This window comes from Bos grunniens, chromosome 7 (assembly GCF_055505025.1).
Source record: "Bos grunniens cultivar Pamir isolate PY7600 chromosome 7, Bosgru_T2T1.0, whole genome shotgun sequence".
Classification (NCBI taxonomy): Eukaryota; Metazoa; Chordata; class Mammalia; order Artiodactyla; family Bovidae; genus Bos; species Bos grunniens.
Genome location: NC_141171.1, coordinates 90,281,764 through 90,302,422, shown reverse-complemented (window position 1 = coordinate 90,302,422; position 20,659 = coordinate 90,281,764). Strand labels below are relative to the sequence as shown.

At 39.0% G+C, this 20,659-nt stretch overlaps 1 protein-coding gene across 8 annotated transcripts in view; it reads right to left on the bottom strand.

Moving 5' to 3' along the window:
• Nucleotides 1–20,659, bottom strand: part of ADGRV1 (adhesion G protein-coupled receptor V1) — a 542,962-nt gene that overhangs the window by 370,355 nt on the left and 151,948 nt on the right. For 5 of the 8 annotated variants that reach the window (XR_015168194.1, XM_086413040.1, XM_086413044.1 and 2 more), the window contains 7 exons: nucleotides 18,140–18,404; nucleotides 17,282–17,404; nucleotides 10,042–10,264; nucleotides 9,508–9,712; nucleotides 5,315–5,461; nucleotides 2,515–2,770; nucleotides 830–1,032 (listed from right to left, as the gene is read on the bottom strand). Coding sequence is in view for 5 of the 8 variants with exons in the window: in XM_086413040.1 (XP_086269166.1) it covers nucleotides 830–1,032; nucleotides 2,515–2,770; nucleotides 5,315–5,461; nucleotides 9,508–9,712; nucleotides 10,042–10,264; nucleotides 17,282–17,404; nucleotides 18,140–18,404 (1,422 nt within the window). In the remaining 3 variants the exon portion in view is untranslated. Of the gene's footprint in view, nucleotides 1–829; nucleotides 1,033–2,514; nucleotides 2,771–5,314; nucleotides 5,462–9,507; nucleotides 9,713–10,041; nucleotides 10,265–17,281; nucleotides 17,405–18,139; nucleotides 18,405–20,659 lie in introns of those variants that run through there. The other 3 variants (XR_015168196.1, XR_015168195.1, XM_086413045.1) reach the window with 3 other exon arrangements.

Below are 20,659 nucleotides of genomic sequence, written 5' to 3'. Positions count from 1 at the left end.
TATACAATATTATATTCACTCAATAATATGATTACAATTAATATTATATAGTACACAATATAAAGATAATATTTAATTATATATTAGTGATAACACTATTAACCAATTTCAGTCTCCTTTCCTTCATTACAGATGTATATACGAAGTGTATACACATTCTCCTTAGACAAAGGAGAGAAAGAGAATGATCTAATCTATCTGAAGACTAATCTTAATTCAAGCAATCATATGAAACTCAAAATAACCAGATGAACTTGGGCATTTTATTCATTCAGTCATTAGTTGAAAACAACTAACAAACCAACAGAATAGAGGATCCAACCAGACATATAATCAATCCAAATTCAACACTTCAAAGTTCATTCCAGCAATATTCCAGTTCAAAAATAAATATAAAAAATGAATTCACTTGTTATTTTTATCTTTATATTATAAAATATTCATTTATTATTAAATATTAGAGGCTTCCCTGGTGGCTCAGTGGTAAAGAATCCACCTGCAAAACAGGAGATGCTGGAGACATAGCTTTAATCCCTAGGTTGGGAAGATCCCCTGGAGAAGGAAATGACAACTAACTCCAGTATTCTTGCCTGGAAAATTCCACAGACAGAGGAGCCTGGTGGACTATAGTGTTGCAAAGACCCAGACCTGACTGAGTGACTGAGCACACATATTAACTATTAGGGTGAGTGGGAGCATTAGAGTACTTACACCTTAATATTCTAAAAGTATATTTTTTAAAGATTTTACCTTTAAGAGCATCACATTTTTATCTTTTATCTTCATTTTCCTTTATTATCATATCATACTCATTGAAGCCTAGACTCACCGGCAAAATGGCAACTTTGACATAAGTTTCTTTTATGTTTTCTTTCATTATTATCATTGTTTCTTGTAGCACATAGTCTTCATTCTCAGTGGCTTGATTATTGATATGCAGTAAGAAATTGGGTTTAGCTACCAACTGAATGGCTATGTCTCCAAGTAATCCTTTATCGCGAACGATTTGTAACTGAAGAGCGGTGACGTTCTCTACGAGACAGACGTGCCTTAAGTAAGTAAACTTTTCTAACAGCTGTTGATGCTATTCTAAGCACTTAGGGTGGAGTGTTCTGACTGTCTCTTCTAGACAGGTAAAGAAAGACAGATAAACAAAGGCAATGTATACTCCCAAGGAATACTTCGTGCTTTTCCCAACCAGTCACCAGAGCTGTGCTGAAATCACCATACACTGCCCACATTAGTTCCCAGTTTTAAACCCTCACTTCTGGGTCTCCCTCACTCTCCTACGCTGCACATGGCATGCCCATTAACAGAACTGCTGAAAATACTAAGAAAGTGCGTACCTGGAGGATGAGCAGAGGGGCTAATGACAAATGCTAAGAAGATTCTTCAAAAACGAAAAATTAAACACACACAGTCATTTAATGACTCATTATTAAAAGAGCAAGTTTGTTCTTTGGCTATCACAGAGCTCAAAGTATCTCACAACACCTATTTCATTTCTTAGATTTTTAAAATTTAATTTGCTAAAAATGAAAAAAAAAAAAAAAAAGCATGTCAATCTTCCCTACCAGTCTGTTAGTTTCTAATGACCGAATACCATGTCCGCTTCCAAAACATGTAGCGTGATTTTTGGTACTTACTAGGTGCTATGGTTGCTGAATGGATAACAGATCGTTTTACTTTAAGGCTACTATTTCTGTTCCCATATATACAGACATATAAAGACCTACGTGAATAATTACATGTCATTTTTCTCCATCAGTTATTTAAATGAAAGGTCCTTAAAAGATGTCTGTTTCTATTTGAAAATTTTAGAACCTTCAGATAGCATAGTCTTAATACTGGGATGGTCAAAAGATTCGTTCAGATTCTTCTGTACTGTCTCATGAAAAAACCCAAACAAACATTCTGAGCAACCCAATACATACATATTATATTTAACCTTTTATTTAAATAAGTCAAATGACCTTTATCTATAAAAATCTACTTGTTCTACAATTTATACAAATAGTCAGGCAAAGATGTCAACATGAAACTCAAAGGAAACAGGGAAATAGAAACTGATCAGTCATACTTCACAGAAAAATATTATTCTAATTATTGCTTTGGGTTTAATAATTAACATCTCAAGTACCACATGAATTTCCCTGTGCTGTTGACTGTTTTCTATAACTATTGAAAATCTATACAGGAGAAACTGAGCAAGAAAAGAGAACAGATAGATTAAAAATGAAAAAGAGAAAGTTAAAACAAAAACCAAACACTTCTACTACAATGATTTACTAAAACATTAATATTTCTATTATGACAGTAATATCTCAAAAGTATTTCATACAGCCATAATGACACGATCAGACAATTTAATAAAGACAAATAAAAAGTAAAAAGGATTACGACCTGTCGAACTGAAAAATATCATACAAAAAGAAATTTATATCCCCAGTAAATATTAGAATTAAAATATTCAATAAAACTTATGAGAACCTGAAAATATCTAACAAGATTTACCTTTAGGCTCTGCTACTTTAATGAAGAGAGACTCAGCATGCCAGCCAACCAAGCCATAAGGTGAGTCATTGGGCAGAGTGGTTATCACAGACTTGTTTCTTTTCTGATCAATAGTAGCACCTTTTGATGGGTCCTCAACCCCTTCTGTGATAATACGGATGAGTGTTACAATGACAATCTCTGACAATTCTGGTAGATCATCAGCAAGAACAGTCAGAGTAATTGTAGACAGTGCCTGGCCTTCAGAAAATGAAATCTAAAATTTTAAAGAAAGAGGATTTTATTTATATTTTAGTTATCACTGTGCAGTAAGAATATCAAAGGTTAGATTATCTTTTAATACTGACCATATCTTAAATAAGCAACAACATATGACCCTACAAATCAATCAAATGCCTTTCACATTAGAAAGAGAAGATTTTTAGGAAAAAGAAAAAGTAAACCACTACTAAAACTTAAGCTAATAAATCATGTAACCAAACTGTCCTGTCCTGGAACCTACATTCTTAATGAAACACTGATTACACACTCACTCTCTCTCTCTCTCTCTCTGAAAAGTTAAGTCCTAGGTACCATATATAAAATCTATAAACATTAAATATCTTCCTCTACAAAATTTTTGCTAGGAATGCTACTTCCCTTGCTTAAATTCTGAATGTATTATTTAACAATGATTCAGTCAAAACAGGAGTAGAAAGACAGAGATACAAATCAGAGCAGCTCTCTCCTGTGTCTCCATTATCTGAAGATTCAAAACTGAATTTGCTAAAAGGCACCTGGAGTCCTTTCTGATAGGCTTCTGTCTGTTTCTTGAATGTCATTTCCCTTTGTTCCCCACCTCAGAATTTATTCTCTAGTAATAGGACACAGGACTTCCCTGGTGGCTCAGATAGTAAAGAATCCACCTGCAAGGCAGGAGACTCAGGTTCAGTCCCCGAGTCGATAAGTTCCCCTGGAGTAGGAAATAGCATCCCACTCCAGTATTCTTGCCTGGGAAATTCCATGGACAGAGGAGCCTGGCAGGTTATAGTCCATAGGGTCACAAAGAATCAGACAAGACTGAGCAATTAACACTTACTTACTTACTTATTAATAGGGATACAAACTATTTACAACTATTTAAACTAGCATTACAAGCCTATTTTGCTGGCACTCATCTCTCCACCTAGAGAAGGCACTTCAGGATATAAACTCAAGAGCTTTATTAATAAAATCAGGAGTAAGAACACTACTGCCCTTTGGTCAAATCCATTTTTTAGAAATCAAGTTTTACTGGCAAACAGAAAAGCTCATTTGATCACATATTGTCTATTGCTGCCACGTGCTACAAGGCAAAGCTGACAGCTGGAGAAAAGACCATACAGGCCCTAATGTCTAAAGTATTTACTATCGGATCTTTTACAGAATTTACTCACCTTTGGATAAAATACTTCTCATCCAAACTACAGTCCACACTTAAAGACACTCTTAGGCATTTAAATTAGAAGTAATTTTAATTAAGCTTACATGAGAAATACTAATTGGGGAAATGTAATTCAGAACCTGAGAAATACAACTTAAAAGTTTTTGGTAGTTTGAATACATATTCACTGCAATACAATTTGCCATAATATTCTTAAGACACTTTGCTCCAATCATCTTTCCAATGATGCAGAAATCTAGAAATGATGAACCAGAATAAACACCTACCCTGTTTAGATAAAATTCCACGAGAGGTCTTTTAAAAGCACTCTTCAGAGAAACACTTGGGCAAAATACACAAGAGTAATCTATTAAACCCAAGACAAGTCAAGGAAACAACCCATCCTCCAGTTAGGAACCAAAAGCCCCTTGAACCCTCTCTTTGTGAGTCGCCTACTTCTTTGGCCCATTCTGAGTCCCTCCTCAAACTTGTGTCATGGATGTCTACTACCCTCCAACAGCACATAATGTGATACTCTCCCAGACCCCTTCCTGAGACTTATGTACCTATCCCGCAGCTATTGGGAATAACAGCTTCTGTATTTCTCATAGGAACTGTCCTCAGCCGCAGCACACTATTGTATCCAAAGTTATGCCCCAAAGGGCTTCCCAGGTGGCTCTGTGGTAAAGAATTCACCTGCTAAAGTCGGAGATGCAGGAGACACAGGTTTGAGCCCTGGGTTGGGAAAATCCCTTGGAGAAGGGAATGGCAACCCACTGCAGTGTTATTGCCTGGGAAGTCCCGTGGACAGAGGAGCCTCTCGAGCTACAGTCCAGGCGGTTGCAGGTAGTTAGATGCAGCTGAACACACACGTGTGCCCCCAAAACAGAGGTGATCTGAGACCACGGATGGGTAAATCAGGGCTGCGATATCACACCCCTCCCTCAAGCTGGAAAACAGGAAACTCCACAACTGCTGACCACACAACTCTGGTCTACTTTTCCATACACCTGGCTATTTCACATGTACTTGTTCTCTATTCATAGCTTCTATTCTACCCACATCTCAAAACCACATTTCCAGCTCCACATGCATTGGTTTTATCTTTCTGAGAGTGTAATACACCCATAATCTGGCTGACTAGTGTACTGAATTTCAGAAGGGATAGTGTTTTTACAGGTAGTTTTGATATTACAGGGGCAAAAAGGAAGAATCACTACAATAAAACTAACCTTAACATGTAGCCCTCTCTATGGTGATTAGGAGGAATCCAGTGGTGACATGGTCAAACTCAAGTACTTCACCCATGCCCACCACCCATGGGCAGGGTTTGGTCCCATGTATCAAGAGTAACCACAATTTAAAAGTGACTTTCCTATAATGTTTTAAATTACATACCACTCCTGAGGTAGGAAATATATCACTAATACTTCCGTCAGCTTCCCATGCTACGGTTATACGACCATATGTTCCTTTTAAGCGTTCCACATTCAAGGTTACTAGGCTATCTTGCTCCATTTCTTCCACTTGCTTATATAATGAATTCTGGAAAATAAACAGGAAGCTGCAGAGAGCTATTTGAAATTATCTAGGCAGACTTTTATTTCACGGTAGCATGCATTTGCAAAATTCACAGTACTAAGCAAGATATTAAGTAAAAAACAATAATTTTTAAAATGGTAATGTGGATGACCATGACTGTACTTTAAAACATGCAAGTTTGAATAAGTAAAAGACTAAGTTAAAGTAAATGAAAATGTTAATTTTATAGCTTTTTTTCCCCCAGCTCTATATTTTTCAAGTTTTCTTCAATACACGTACATCATTTTTATACTCAGAAAGCATGCTCATTTTTATAAGCAGTATACACAGCATGTAAGCAGCTTGTAGAACAGCAACGTCATAGGGAAGTCAGCAGAACAGAGAAGGCTTCTTCCTCCCCTACATTAAGCTCTGGCAATCCTTCCAGGTCTTTGCTTCCTGATTGTAAAGTAAAAGTGTTTGGTCTACGTGGTCTGCAAGGTCCCATCCAAACGTAATGACATCATGAGGACCCAGGAGCTCCTTTCTGATCATTGACAAATGTCTCCTATCCTTACACTCATATCCTCTGAAACATTTCCACAGGCTGTGACGCTCCCATGGATAATGTTCCATTAGCCCATGCTCTTTACAACTGTTTTTCCTGCCGGAACGATCCCTCTCCCTCCTGTTAAAATCCCCTACTCCTCGGCTCACCTATACTTCTGAGCCTCTTTTCTTTGTTCCAGACTGATTTTTGCATCTCTCTGACTGGAACTTTCTTTGCCCAAAGCCTGCAACTTCTAGTGCGGCCATTTAACGAACTTTTCCTCAAAATTAATACTCCAAAGAATCTCTTCTTAAATAACCCTGCTTCCTCCATAGGCAATACAGAGAGAATACAAAGACTTTAAAAAACCTTCCCAGTAAGGTTTTTCCTGTTTCTTTACTAAATCTGAAAAAAAAACTCCATTCATTTCTCAAATGAAATTAAAAAATTTCATTTAAGCTTATGAAAGCTTCTAGTTAGAATGCTAATTTGAGAAGATATCCAACCCTATGGCAATATTTTACACAGCATCTCAACACACTGTTACACAGTAATAAAATCCTGCTCAAGGCGATCAAACATTCCTACAGAAAGCGCTTTGATTTTAAAATATGCGTATAATTTCTTCACAAAAGACAATGCTTTTTAAAAAAAATAAAGAAAATGCCATTTCAAAAAAGAAGCCTTTCTCTGGTTTCACACCGTCTATTAACAAGGATTGGTAAAATGAGGATTTAATATAGCCAGAAAATATTCAAGAAATTGTCAGCATCTTCTTCAGTCCCGTCTTGGAATGAGGTTGCCCAGACACAAGAGGCCTGTACTGAGGGACTTGACTGAGTGGACTGAAGAAACCCAGGATTCTGTCTATTGGCAAGGATCACACCACAGTGATGTGATAGCTTTGAAGCAATTATGAAACAAGTTTCACAAACAGAGGTCTATGCTTAGGCAGTTGAGGAACACAATAAGACTCCCCAACTGCAGCATGACCTGGGGGGAGAGGATGAGGCTGAGCGGCAGAGCATGTGGGTTCCTGCCCCAGGAGCTACGGTTCCATCCTCTAAACTTGTATAAGACCCAGAGAAGCCCATGGGAGTCTTCTGTTTCCTCTCCTGCATAATGACAGGTTCACAGGAAGCACCGACTGTGTGGCAGGCGCTTTTCTGGTTCCGGGAAAGCTGCAAAGAAAGTGGTGTGCGCGCTCTATGCTCTTGCAGGTATGCATGCTAAATGCTTCCAGTCACGTCCAACTCTTTGCAACCCCATGGACCGTAGCCTAGCAGGCTCCTCTGTCCCTAGGATTCTCCAGGAAGAATACTGGAGCGGGTTGCCATGCCCTCCTCCAGGGGATCTTCCTGGCCCAGGGATCGAACCCGTGTCTCTTATGCCTCCTGCACTGGATGTAGGTTCTTGACCTCTAGCACCACTTGGGGAGTCCCTCATGCTCTTAAATATTAGCGGAAAAAAAAACAAAACAGACAAACTAGGCTGTTCTAAGTGCCATAAGGAAGATTAAGGTGAAATAAAAAGCAATAGACTACTGGTGGGAGTCACATTTTTCAATCACAAAAGGCCTTTCTCGTAAGATGGCATTTCAGCAGAGAGGAAATAAAGTGAGGGAACAAGTCATGTGAACACCTGGTCAGGAAGGAGGGTGTCTTCTTTCTTGCTAACCCTCCCACAGCCCATGTCTTAGGGTTACTCTGTTCTACACAGCAGCCACGTGCCACATGAAATGGCACCTTTCTTTAAGAATAAAAAATGCCCACTGGATTTGAAGACAAAATATGAAAAAAGGGATGTCAAATATTTCCTAAGTAATTCTATGTTGACTACATGTTGAAACAACAGTATTTCAAATATATTGGGTTAAATAAAACATGAAAACTGACTTCACGTATTTCTTTTTACTTTTCTAATGGGGATTCTAGAAAACTCAGAATTACCCAGGGGCTCATATTATAATTCTGTTGGGCAGAACTGCCTCAGAGGAAGCTGACCTGCCTTTGGCTTCAGAAATGGACAAGCTGGGTAACAGAGTGATCCCACAACCTGTGGAAGCATTAGTAAGTTCAAAACTCCTTATTTTATCCCCCCAAACTGCTCCTTCTACAAAGGTTGTGTCTTGGTGAAAGGCACATTCATGCTCCTTATGGCTTTACCATTTTCTGCTGAATTGCTCATTTCTGCTCTAGTCTCCTACCTTGTCTACTTCAGTCCTTGCCCACGTACAACCTAGTCTCAATTCTATGAACATAATTCCTTTAAAGTGTGAGTTAGATCACGCTCTACTTGAATGAATAAATGACTAAGTGAGTGAGCTTGTCACCCCAGCTCTGGTCAATGAGACATACAAAGAGGCATTTGGGAAACGTCTTTCTTACACCAAGAGCCACATAAAGCATCTCTCTTCTACAACTGGACATGAACAAACATGGACAAGAAAGCAGCAGCCTTAACAACAGCATCAGCTTTCAAACAACAAAACGAAAGATAAGCTTTGTGTTGGCAAAGTAGAGAAGCGAAAAGAATCTGAACCACGGTGACAGAGCAGAGCAACCAAGCAACTCCAAGCCCACCTTCTCTGTAGGCATACCCTAGGCGTTTATATCAGCTTCTGTCAGGGTTTCCTCACTTGCAGAGTATTTTAAAAAAACACACAAGATAGCTGCAGCTGTAACTCTAACTAAGAAATCAGGATACATTTTGCAAATAGGACCAAATGATGCAAAATGAAGAGGGACCTTTTCCTCACTGGCATAGGAAGCTGAAGGGCCTCCCAGGCGGCTCAGTGGTAAAGAATCTGCCTGCCAATGAAGGAGATGTAAGAGGTGCAGTTTTGATCCCTGGTTTGGGAAGACCCCTGGAGAAGGAAATGACAACCAACTCCAAGATTCTTGCCTGGAAAATCCCATGGACAGAGGAGCCTGGTGGGCTACAGTCCATGGGGTCGCAAAGAGTCGGACATGACTGAGTAACTAAGCAACAAAAGGATGTGAAGTCTGGGTGTGGAAGTCGACCTGGGAAGAACTGCACAGGTCTCTTTCCTCAGGAAAGAGCATGTCCATATGAACAACACACATGTAATTATAAACATCTCTCTCTCATAAAGAAGCAACAAAGGCATAAATGGACAGCAATGTATTTGCAGGTGATGAGTGTGACAAGACACAGCGTATAGTGTACTGGAATCTGCTTCACCATTACCCTCTGGAAACAAGGGTAACAGCAGAGCCAAACTCCTGGACTAAGGCCAGCTAGTACCATTCAAATTCAACCTTACAAAGAAGATCAGTAGCAAAACAAGGTCAAGTCAAGGTGACTCAGGGTCCACTGTGCCAGTCTATACATTTCAATCATCAGTAGAATTCACCTTATAATGCAGAGTCGGGGTGAAGTGGGAAAGGGAGCAAAAGAGTGGCTTAAGACACTCAAAATATGAATCACTGAGTGCTGATAGCAGCTAAAAAGTAATACCGTGAATAAACCATTTGCCTTCTAAGTGTGGGATCTTTACCTGAGCAAATCCAACAACTCCATAGGCATCATCATTAGACAGAATAGTTATTTGTACATAACCATTAATACCAATCTCTGCTCCTCCTTTGGGATTTTTAAGCTGAACTCTGAAGGATTCGTCTTCCTCCGGAACTGTATCATCGAGGACATTTACCGCTATTATAGCTTCTTTGTCTCCAGGCTCAAATATCAATTCACCTGAACTAGCATAAGAAGTACATATGAAATAAGTCTATTGCAACAAATTAAAACCATATAAATGGTAGAGTAATCATAAAATTCTCATAATGTTGATTACTACTAAAAGTGCACAGAAATCATATTTCATTAGTAAAATTTTAATCCAAAACATAATTAATAGTAATTAACCTGGAAGAATAAATATTAGAAATACAGATAATAAGCAAACTTCTGGTTTATAAACAGCTTGTATATTTTGTGTATTTTTCCATCACTACATAAAGACTTAAAAATGAGTGCCATACAAAATTATGGTGAGATAAAGACATTCAACACCAAATGTTGGACCTACCTAGGAATAAAGTCAGACTGGCTTGAGACATAGGCTAGCTCATATATATGTGAGTGGGTGGCTCCTGCAAGAGCAATTAAATTTTTGCTTGAATTAAGGGACTTCACTGTAACAAAGGCTGCATCATAAGCAGATGGTGCTTCAAGAAGAAAAGAGAAGTGATTCAGCTCTGAATTCCAGCAGTAAAGCGCAGACACAGCTTGGCCAAGAAGAAGTAAGTGGACTGCAGGAAGGAAAGAAAAGGGAACCAGAATGAAAAGTGAATGTCAACTCACAGGCTCCCAACACTGGTATAGCAACAAAACTCTCCCACCTCCCAAAGCCACATTTAGATTGCTGAAGTAACTGAATACGGTACAATTTCTGAAACAACTGGATATAAACAATAATTTTAAAACACTGTGAAACAACCAAGTCAGTCTGACAATGTACCCACAACCCACTTAATTTGTTTAAAAAATCAAAAGCTAATAAAACCCAAATGGATTTTAAACTCTTGCAGTCACCTTAGTATGTATTTATTGAATAGCACTGAAAGATACTTTCTAAAGTGAACAAGATTGGTAATTCTACCACTGAATGTTTCATTTTTGCATTTTCCTTTCCAGTGAATCCATATGAATTCACAATTGACAAATTATAAATAGTCTAAATGTGAGAAAACTTAATTAAACAGCTTAATGATATATTTATAATATAGCAATCCAGATGTATAATTTTATATACAGATACTAGACTACTAATATTAAAATATATTTAATTATTCCCCTCCTTTGGATGTTTACTTTTGTTTTCTCTTTGTCAATATTAACTAGAGACAGGGGTAATCATTTTATTTTCATCTGATAAATTCTTAAAGGTGCCCTAAGGATATTAGCAACTTTATGATCTTTGATTATATTCTGTATTCAATAAATACCAATATATTCAGTATACTCTGCCAATGCTTTTTGAAATGCTGATAGGAAAGCATTCTCTTAATAGTTCAAAGCAATGGCATATAATTATATCTACAGAAGTTAGGAGCAGAAGGGGGCTCACTACACTGTATATACCATTCAGCAATCTTCAGACTTAAAACTGGGAAGAAAAGTCAGAAACATGCACAAATTCCAATACTTGGAAAAACACACTGGAATAAGAAGATATCATATAAGATTGACTATGCATTAAAATAGCACACAGAACCAAAAACATGGGTCTTTCTACAGTTGTAGCCAATAGGTTAAAATGGAAAACCCCATATCCTCATTATTAAATATCAAGAACTATTGATCATGTTTATCTATGGTAATTAAATTAACTACTATTTCAGTTTAGTATATGTTACATAGTAAAGATCAAGAAAGGTTATTAATAAACTTTCATTTTAAACTAATCAAATATTTTTCATAAAGCTTTGTAAAATGGTACACAGTCAGTAAAGAGCAATCTCCTCAGATGAATCACAACCTCTCTCAAGTTTAACTGATTTTATAGTCTAACCAGAATCATAAACTGAAGTGTTCTGAATATCACTGATTATGTAGCTTAACCCTTAGAGATACACCCTATTCAAATCCTTGCAATCTCATTAGAATGACAAGGCAGCAAATAGATAATCAGACATTCAGAGCAGGAAATATACAGGCTCAAATCTACATATATGTATGCAGGGAGTACTTTCTCAGAAAATAGACATGCATATTTGTTTAAGATTATGATATTGGACAGAGAATTTATAAAGAAAAAAATATTCTTAAATCTCTACCTACTCCAGGGAACAGAATTTTAACTAGTACTGATTACAGAATTCTCTTCCATAAGAAAGAAAAAATATCCCAAAGGAAGGCAATTGGATAAGATTATTTAAAAAGTGCATGTGGACAAAGAGAAGTTCCATGACTAAAGCCAACAGGAACTAAAGAGCCTCTTGATGAAAGTGAAAGAGGAGAGTGGAAAAACTTAAAACTCAACATTCAAAAAACAAAGATCATGGCATCCAGTCCCATCACTTCATGGCAAATAGATGGGCAAACAATGGAAACAGTGACAGACTTTATTTTCTTGAGCTCTAAAATCACTGCAGATGGTGACTGCAGCCACGAAATTAAAAGATGCTTGCTCCTTGGAAGAAAAGCTATGACCAAACTAAACAGCATATTGAAAAGCAGAGACTTTTACTTTACTTTACTTTACTTTACTTTACTTTTTACTTTACTGGCAAATGTTCGTAGAATCAAAGCTATGGTTTTTCCAGTAGTCATGTATGGATGTGAGAGCTGGACCATAAAGAAAGCTGAGTGCCAAAGAATTGATGCTTTTAAACTATGGTGTTGAGAAGACTCTAGAGAGTCCCTTGGACTGCAAGGAGATCCAACCAGTCCATCCTAAAGGAAATCAGTCCTGAATATTCACTGGAAGGACTGATGCTGAAACTTAAACTCCAATACTTTGGCCACCTGATGTGAAGAACCGACTCATTAGAAAAGACCCTGATGCTGGGAAAGATTGAAGGCAGGAGAAGGGGACGACAGAGGATGAGATGGCTGGATGGCATCACCGACTCATGGACATGAGTTTGAGCAAGCTCCGGGAGTTGGTGATGGACAGGAAAGCCTGACGTGCTGCAGCCAATGGGGTCGCCAAGAGTCGGACATGACTGAGCAAATGAACTGAGGGCTCTTTCTTGGCATTCACGCCCTTACCTACCCCCGTATGTAATCAACCGCCAGCTCCCACATCTTGTGAGACAGCTTCTGAATTAATCTACTTCTCTGACTTTGACCTGGATCACCTACCGCTTTCCAAGCTCCAACATTCAAGATCTTTATTGTGAATTGTGATAAGAGCCCCCAGCTTGTCTTCTCTTACCAGCCTCTACGCTTTCTCCCATTGGCAATCCACACTCCATTTTGAAAACACACACACACACACACACACACACACTCACTCACTCTCACACACAACCTCTGCCTCATTGTCTGTCTTCCTCTTTCTCTCTCTCTGCACCCTTCTCTTTTTCATCTCCTCACCGCATTCTCAGAAAAGGCACCCTAATACTTACCAGATAGAAACAATAACCCTTTAAGTCCCTATGGCCTATCTGATTTCATCCTCAGTTACACCCTGGACCACTCTCCCCTCACTGCCACACTGCCGTCTTCCAGGTCCTTTCCCAGACACTGACCTTTTTACCCACACTGCTCCTTTTGTCTAGAGCCTGCCTTATGCTCAAATCTTTGTCTCATCAACCCCTACTCATCCTATAGTTCACAAGTAAATGTTTCTTCCTTAAGAAAGCATTCTGGGCATCCCTTAGACTAGGTCATTCATCTTTGTATTATGCAAGTTATTTTTTTAATGGTGGTTATCTGAAATGGCAACCCACTCCAGTACTCTTGCCTGGAAAATTCCATGGACAGAGGAGCCTTGTAGGCTACAGTCCATGGGGTTGCAAAGAGTCGGACACGACTGAGCGACTTCACTTCACTTCATCTGTTTGTAGCCAAAAACTTAACTTGTGTGATTATATATAATGGCCCTTCTTCCCTAATAGATGTTAAAACTTCTTCAGGGCAAGAACTATACCTGATTTTGCTTATCCCTGTCTTCTCGGGGTTTACCACTGTGCTGGGCACATAACTGGCACTAAGAAATATCTATTAAATAATGAAGGAAAACAGGGAGAAGGGGAAGTTAGGTTTATATGTCTTGGCAGTCTTTGTCATACTCATTTTTCCTTTCATTTAAAGAATTCAGTCACTAATCTCTGTCAAGTCATTAACCAGAATAAATATGTAATCCTCCGAGTCATGGCTGCAATCTAATACTTTTAATAAAATATTTGACATGTTCAAAATAAGAAAGTCCTTGTATATTATTTAATGCATAATTTTAGCTTTCAGGAGATCTATAATAAGCCATTCTAAATAATTACCTATAATCTTTTCATACTTCTGCATCCTCAAGTCACAGAAACAAAAGAAAGAAAGAGACCTCACAATGGTCCCTTAACAAGCCTCTGGCAGAATTTTTCACAAATTCTTTTAGAAAGTGTGCCTATTCTATTTTTTTAAGTCTTTAAAGGGAATTCTGTAACTTCAATTAAAGGCCCATTCAGGCAGCACTCTTCATCCTTAAACACATTCATTAGGCAACTTTTTGAATCATAATAAGTAGCTCAAGATGTAGTTAGTCCACTTGAAATCTTGAGGTCTGAGAAAAGTAAAAAAAAAAAAAAAATGATAAAGGCACAAAATCAAAGGACAAGCAGACAAAAACTAAACAAATATATGATGGAAGATATGGAATTTATTCAGTTAGTCGATTGTTGAGTGAGTGAGAAGAAAGTCAGAGGTGGCTGTCACAGAATAGCTTCGTAGACCGACAGGCTGTCAGAGGCTGACAGTGTAAAGGGAAGGTATTTAAGAAAAGCGTGAGCAGAGTGGAGACAGACAGGGGGGCTGGCAGCAGACACAGGACTCGTGCGGAGGCAGGAGAATGACAGAAGAGTCCAGAGCGAGGGGAGCACGCAGCGTGGACACCTGTGAGGACGCGGGGCCGAGGAGGGGGGAGCAGGACCCACGGAAGCTCAGTACTGCCAGATAAGCGTCCACCACGAAAATGAGGTAAACGGGCTCCGAGTCCTGGGCAGTGGCTGCAGTGGCTGAAGGTGACCGTGTCTAAAGGTTCTAACACCTGCCCAAGAAAGCAGCAGTCGGGCACCTAAGAGGAAAACCCACAGATTCCTGCATTTGTGCAAGATTCCCTCCTCTTCTCAACAGCATTTTCTCTGTCGATTTTTAACTCCTGTGAATTCAACGACCCCCACAGGTCAACAGGTCCTCTTACTGATGTCCTCCTGATTCAGTCCCTCACCTCTAACCGCCCACTAAGGATTCTCCATTCCTCTGGCCTGGGCGGCTGCACACAGCACAGCATGTCCTACACAGCGAAACCAGGTGGGAGTCGTAAAACACACCTTGGGTCGTCATCTGCCTTTGAAATGCGTGTGAGGATTTCTCTACCTCAGTAACGTTCAGAGTGAGTCCACGGACCCCTAAGAGTCCTTGAGACCCCCTAAGAGGTTCTATGACGGCAAAACGACTTTCCTAATAATACCAAGACGCGCTCTGTCTACTTCACTCACATTCTCTCATGAGGGCCCAGTGGGATCTCCCATAGGCCAGATGACTGATACTATTGCAAAAGGCTAAATTACAGATACAGACATGAGAATCCAGCTATTAAACTAGAAAGTAAAGAGATCTACAAACAAACAAAAAAAAAAGCCAGTGCCACTCTTCTTATAAAGGTCTTGTTTTTAAAATTAAGGGGTATACTATTTATGTTGACAGGTAATGAGTTTATTGCTGTCATTTTTCAGTGAATATGGAGAAGGGAACAGACACCCACTCGGGTATCCTGGCCTGGAGAATTTCACGGACAGTACGGTCAGTCCATGGGGTCGCAAAGACTCAGACACAAATGAGAGACTTTCACTTCTCACTTTTAAATGAGTTAGTATCTTCTACATTTCTCAGTTTTAATTTCTAATATATCAATAACTACAATTCACACAAACCAAAGCTCTTCAGGGTCCTCAAATTTTTTAAGAGGGTGAGAAGTTTCTAAGAACAAAATGTTTAGGAACTGCTGGACTACCCCTGGGCACAGTTCAACCCCCGGGCCTACCATTCCAGACCTTCTTGCACAGGCTCTAGCCTGCCTGTCCTCAACCCTGCCACCACCGATTCTGAGTCCAAGCCTCTGTCCTCTGCACTCCAGCCTCTTCACTGTGCCCTCAACGTCACACACTTCTGCCTTTCTCTTTCACTCCCAACTCTGCCCCTGCCCACAGTATTCCCTAGCAATGCACCCAGGCACAGCTCCAGCTCCCCTCTCGGACCTTTTAACCACTCCAGTGCTATATCATTCACACAGCTAACGGTATCGGTACTTTATGTTGAATATTTCTCTTCATATTTTTCTTGCTTCTCCAATCAGACATTAAGCCTTTGAAGGTGAGGGATTCTTCACAACTTTGAACACTGACTTACATATGGCTATTTAACAAATGATGCTATTTAATTCACACTGCATCGCTGTGTCTCAGTTTGCAAGTGGGACCCAGATTTATTCGCCCGCTGAGTCGCTCGAGGTTGGCCTCTAAGTTCCACGGGGCACCTCACAGGAGACACACTGTCTCATGCACTCGCCTTCTGAGCTGTTCACACCTGCTCTGGGAGGCAGCCTCCAACCTCACGAGGTCAACTGTCCTTGGCTTCTTCACCTCATGGCTACTAGGTGCCTCTCAGCTCAAGTGCTTTCTTAGCGACTGAAAATAATCCTACAGCCTCAGATAGCATTAACCCCGTGGGTTCTCACTAACAGACTTGGGGAAACCACTGAAATTATAAGACTGCTTATATTTCTGATGTGGATTTAAGGTACAGAGGACCAAGAAAGGATTTTGACTGAAGGAAAAAGTTTGGAGAGTGAAGGAGGAAAGCAGAATTCTCATAATTATTTTCTGACTTTAAACAAACTCTTAAATGTGGATATTTGCTATCCCACTTATAAATATTTTCATTTTTAAAAAAGTGTGTAGAATGTTACTCTGCATTTTCTCTAGACAAAAGAAATACATTATCTTTATTTATCCTTCACTAATAATTTTCCTCTTAAAATTGATGCTTTTGAACTGTGGTGCTGGAGAAGACTCTTGAGAGTTCCTTGGACTGCAAGGAGATCCAGCCAGTCTATCCTAAAGGAAATCAGTCCTGAATATTCATTGGAAGGACTGATGCTGAAGCTGAAATTCCAATACTTTGGCCACCTGATGCGAAGAACTGACTCATTGGAAATACCCTGATGCTGGGAAAGGTTGAAGGTGGGAGGAGAAGGGGACAACAGAGGATAAGATGGTTGGATGGCATCACCGACTCTATGGACATGAGTTTGAGCAAGCTGCAAGAGTTGGTGATGGACAGGGAAGCCTGGCGTGCTGCAGACCGTGGGGTCGCAAAGAGCTGGATACGACTGACCAACTGAACTATTTTAGTCATTCTGATTCTTCTCAAGCGCAGGGTCCACTCCTTTTGAAATTCTAAGAATTCTGGAAATATTATTGAAGAGATCTTAATTTTACATCCATATGAAAGTACCTAGAGTGATACTACTTCTAATTCAGTAAGACTGAAACCATTCCAGCTTTTCACACTTCCTTTAGGATCTGTTAACATTTGAAATGCTTTACCTATTCCTGAAGCTGGTGTGAAAGAGTGGATCTTATTAACAGCTGCAAAATCCAGGGATTGAAAATATCTGAAAGAAGACTGTCCTGCCTCCCAGACGAAAATGTCAACTGAATTCTGATCTCCTACAATAACAGAATAAAAGACCAATCTGAAGGCAAAAGTTACAGAAAAAAAAAATGACAAAATTACACAATAAAACTATAGTAAAAATGTTAGATTTAATTAAAGAAACAAACAGTATGACATTTCTTCAGAATTCATTCAGTTAAACAAAAATACAACTTGGAAACACTTCGAAAGTCTTTTTGCATTCACCACAAGAAGTATAAGCATGGGTTAGCCTCTAATTATGATTTGATATCAAAAAAAGAATACTGAAGTTTTACTTTTTAGGAATGTTGAAATTTTACCTATGAAACTACCACTAAACAGAAAAAAAGCATATCTGTATTCAGAGAGTATTTTTAAATGGTCTCATCAAAAGTCACTTGGTACTATTTATTACCACCGCAGGCTATCCATAGCATCCTAAGCACAGTCATATAAAAAGTTACCTGTTTGCACATAGAGTGTAAAATCTTCCTAATTCTTTCTACTTCACCCACCCAACTCCAGTTTTATTTTAGTATCTTTAATGCAGTGATTCAGAAAACCTACAGGTTATGGACATAACACTTAGAATGTTTTTCTTTGTTCCCCAAATCCATCTTTACCTGACAGTCAATAGATCCAATGAGAAATATTCTATGGATTAGCCAAAAAAATTATTACAAGAGTATTTCCATATGAACATAATATGAATGCAAAGTACTTCCGATAACGACCGTATATGGCTTGCAAACACTCTATGGTCTTACCTAGAAAGATAGCTTTGGCAAAAATTAAATAAATATCATCGCCTGACGTCAAGGCTTCCACTTGTGTCGTTCCACTGATGGGAACTTCCTGGAAGTTAGTAAACTCATTGCTGGACCACCTGAGTAAAAGGGAGTTTGACCTGGCATTAGCCTGGGCAATGGCTAAAAATACAGCGCCGCCTCTGGTGAACAAGGCCATGCTCAGCACACCTCGGACAGAGAGGGTCTGATGCCACACAAAGCTTCCTCCGTTCCATCTGAAGACCTGCAGGGAACGATCAAAGGCAAAACGCTCATGACTAGGAATTTAGCACTTGTAAGAATGGAGCCAAGATCATGTGTCACTCTCTAGGACTCTTTAATTTAGTTAGGAAGATACTTTCATAAATGAGACGATATCAAAACATGCTTTTTCATTGCTCTCTCCCTCTTTTTATCTCTGTGTGTGTCTCTGCATACACAGAGATTTGAAGAGAAGTTATTTGAAAATAAAGTTCAAATATACACCTGGGCAGGGGTGGGTGACAGCAAGAGAAGAGAAATTCAAAATCAGAAAAAGAAAATTGCTTAAATACCAAAACTTTAGAACTGGAAAAGAAACTTTGCTACACCATATTATCATAACTCACTGCTCAAGCAATAGAATATGAAGATAAAACATCTAAACTTTTTACTCCTGAAGGTGGCAATGCATACAAGGTTTCAAGTGAGTGTTCATGTACTTAAAACTAAAAGAAAACCCCGAATCCACCTGATTTCTTATTCCATCTGGTTAATTTCACAAAGATTTACATATAAGCCAAACATTATGCAAGAAGTTATAGACAGAGTTGCTTCTCCCTTTATGGATCTTATTAACTAGAAGAAAAACACAAATAATAAACACATAAATAATTATATAAATGTATGATTATTAACCTGAGACAAGTGCTGAACATAACAATTAGGAAGGTATGATAGAGAATTATGACTCTCCTAGGAAATAAAATGAGAAAGAATGGCATGACAGATTTTCTAAACTAGAAAATGTTCGTCACAACCTGAACGAAGACTGGCCCCGCTGGAATGGAGTTGACAGAACCGGGGCAGTGAAGATCAGACAGGACAGGTAAGATCATGAGGTTCCTTTTGTTGGGTGACCATACAATTTATCACAGGGTGAAAGAGACAATCATTGTAGGAAGGGTGAAAGAGATGATCTTAATCTTTGCAGGACAACAGGCATAACCCAGCACTGTGCTGGGGAAAGAAGATGATACAATTATACTATTAACTATCTGTATTAAATAATCTAGAATTTATTCCAAACATAGTTGGAAATCACTGAATAACTTTAAAATGAGGAGCAACATGAATTAGTATTTTTTAAAGATTACTCCAGCTACTTGGCACATGGATCTGAGGAGGTCAGAGAAGTTTGGAGAAACAGCTAGAAGGCTACTACCACCAGTGTGCTGAGAAGTGACGAGGACCTGGATTAGGGGAAGGAGAAGCAGAGATGAAAAGAACTGCCCATATTCAAAAAAAGTATGGGGAGATATAATCAAAAAGACTTTATAATAAATTAGATGGGAATGAATAACTAGGAAAAAATCAAGAAAGTTATAACCCAGCATTCTATCTTGAGCAATCATATTTATGAGGGTACTATCTCCCAAGACAAAAGCAAACACTTGAAACAAGTTTAATGGAGAAAATCTACAGTTTAGCTTGCGATATGTTAAATCTTAGCTACATAAAATATATCTAAGTGGACATGCCAACATGCAGTTAGACAGGAGGTCCAGAATACAGAGAAAAGGCTACTAGTAAATTTGGAAGATAGCCTATAGGTGATATTCAGAGTAATAGGACTGATAAAAATACTCAGAATGAGTGGAGAGGGAAAAAAAAAAAAAGAACTGTGAACCAAAACTGAATGTGATATCTGCAGGGCAGCAATGGAAACACGGACATAGAGAAGAGACGGGTGGACACAGCACGGGAAGGAGAGGGAGGGATGAACTGGGAGAGCAGCACTGAAACTCATACTTTACCAGATGGAAAACAGACAGCCTGTGAGAATTTGCTGTACGATGCAGGGAGCTCAACACCATGCTCTCTAATAACCTAAAGGGGTGGGACGGAGTGGGAGGTGGGAAGGGAGGTTTAAGAGGGAGGAGACATACTTATACCTACGGCTGATTCATGTTGACCTATGGCAGAAACCAACACAATATTGTAAAGCAATTGTCCTCCGATTAAAAATAAATTTAAAACAATTTTTTAAATAACAACTGAGAAAAAAAACTGAACCTGAAAAACTCCAAGATATCTATGTTCAGAAAAGGGAGAAGGAAGCAGCACTGGAGACCAAGAAAGGTGACACAGACAAACAGAACAAAAATCTGTGTGGTATCCCAAAAATCAAGGGAAGAGATGCTTTAAGTTTGAGGATGAGTGACTGTCAAATACTAATGGGAAGTAATGCAAAATAATGACCGACAAAAACATCCACTGCATTTGCAAGCCAGGTGTCAT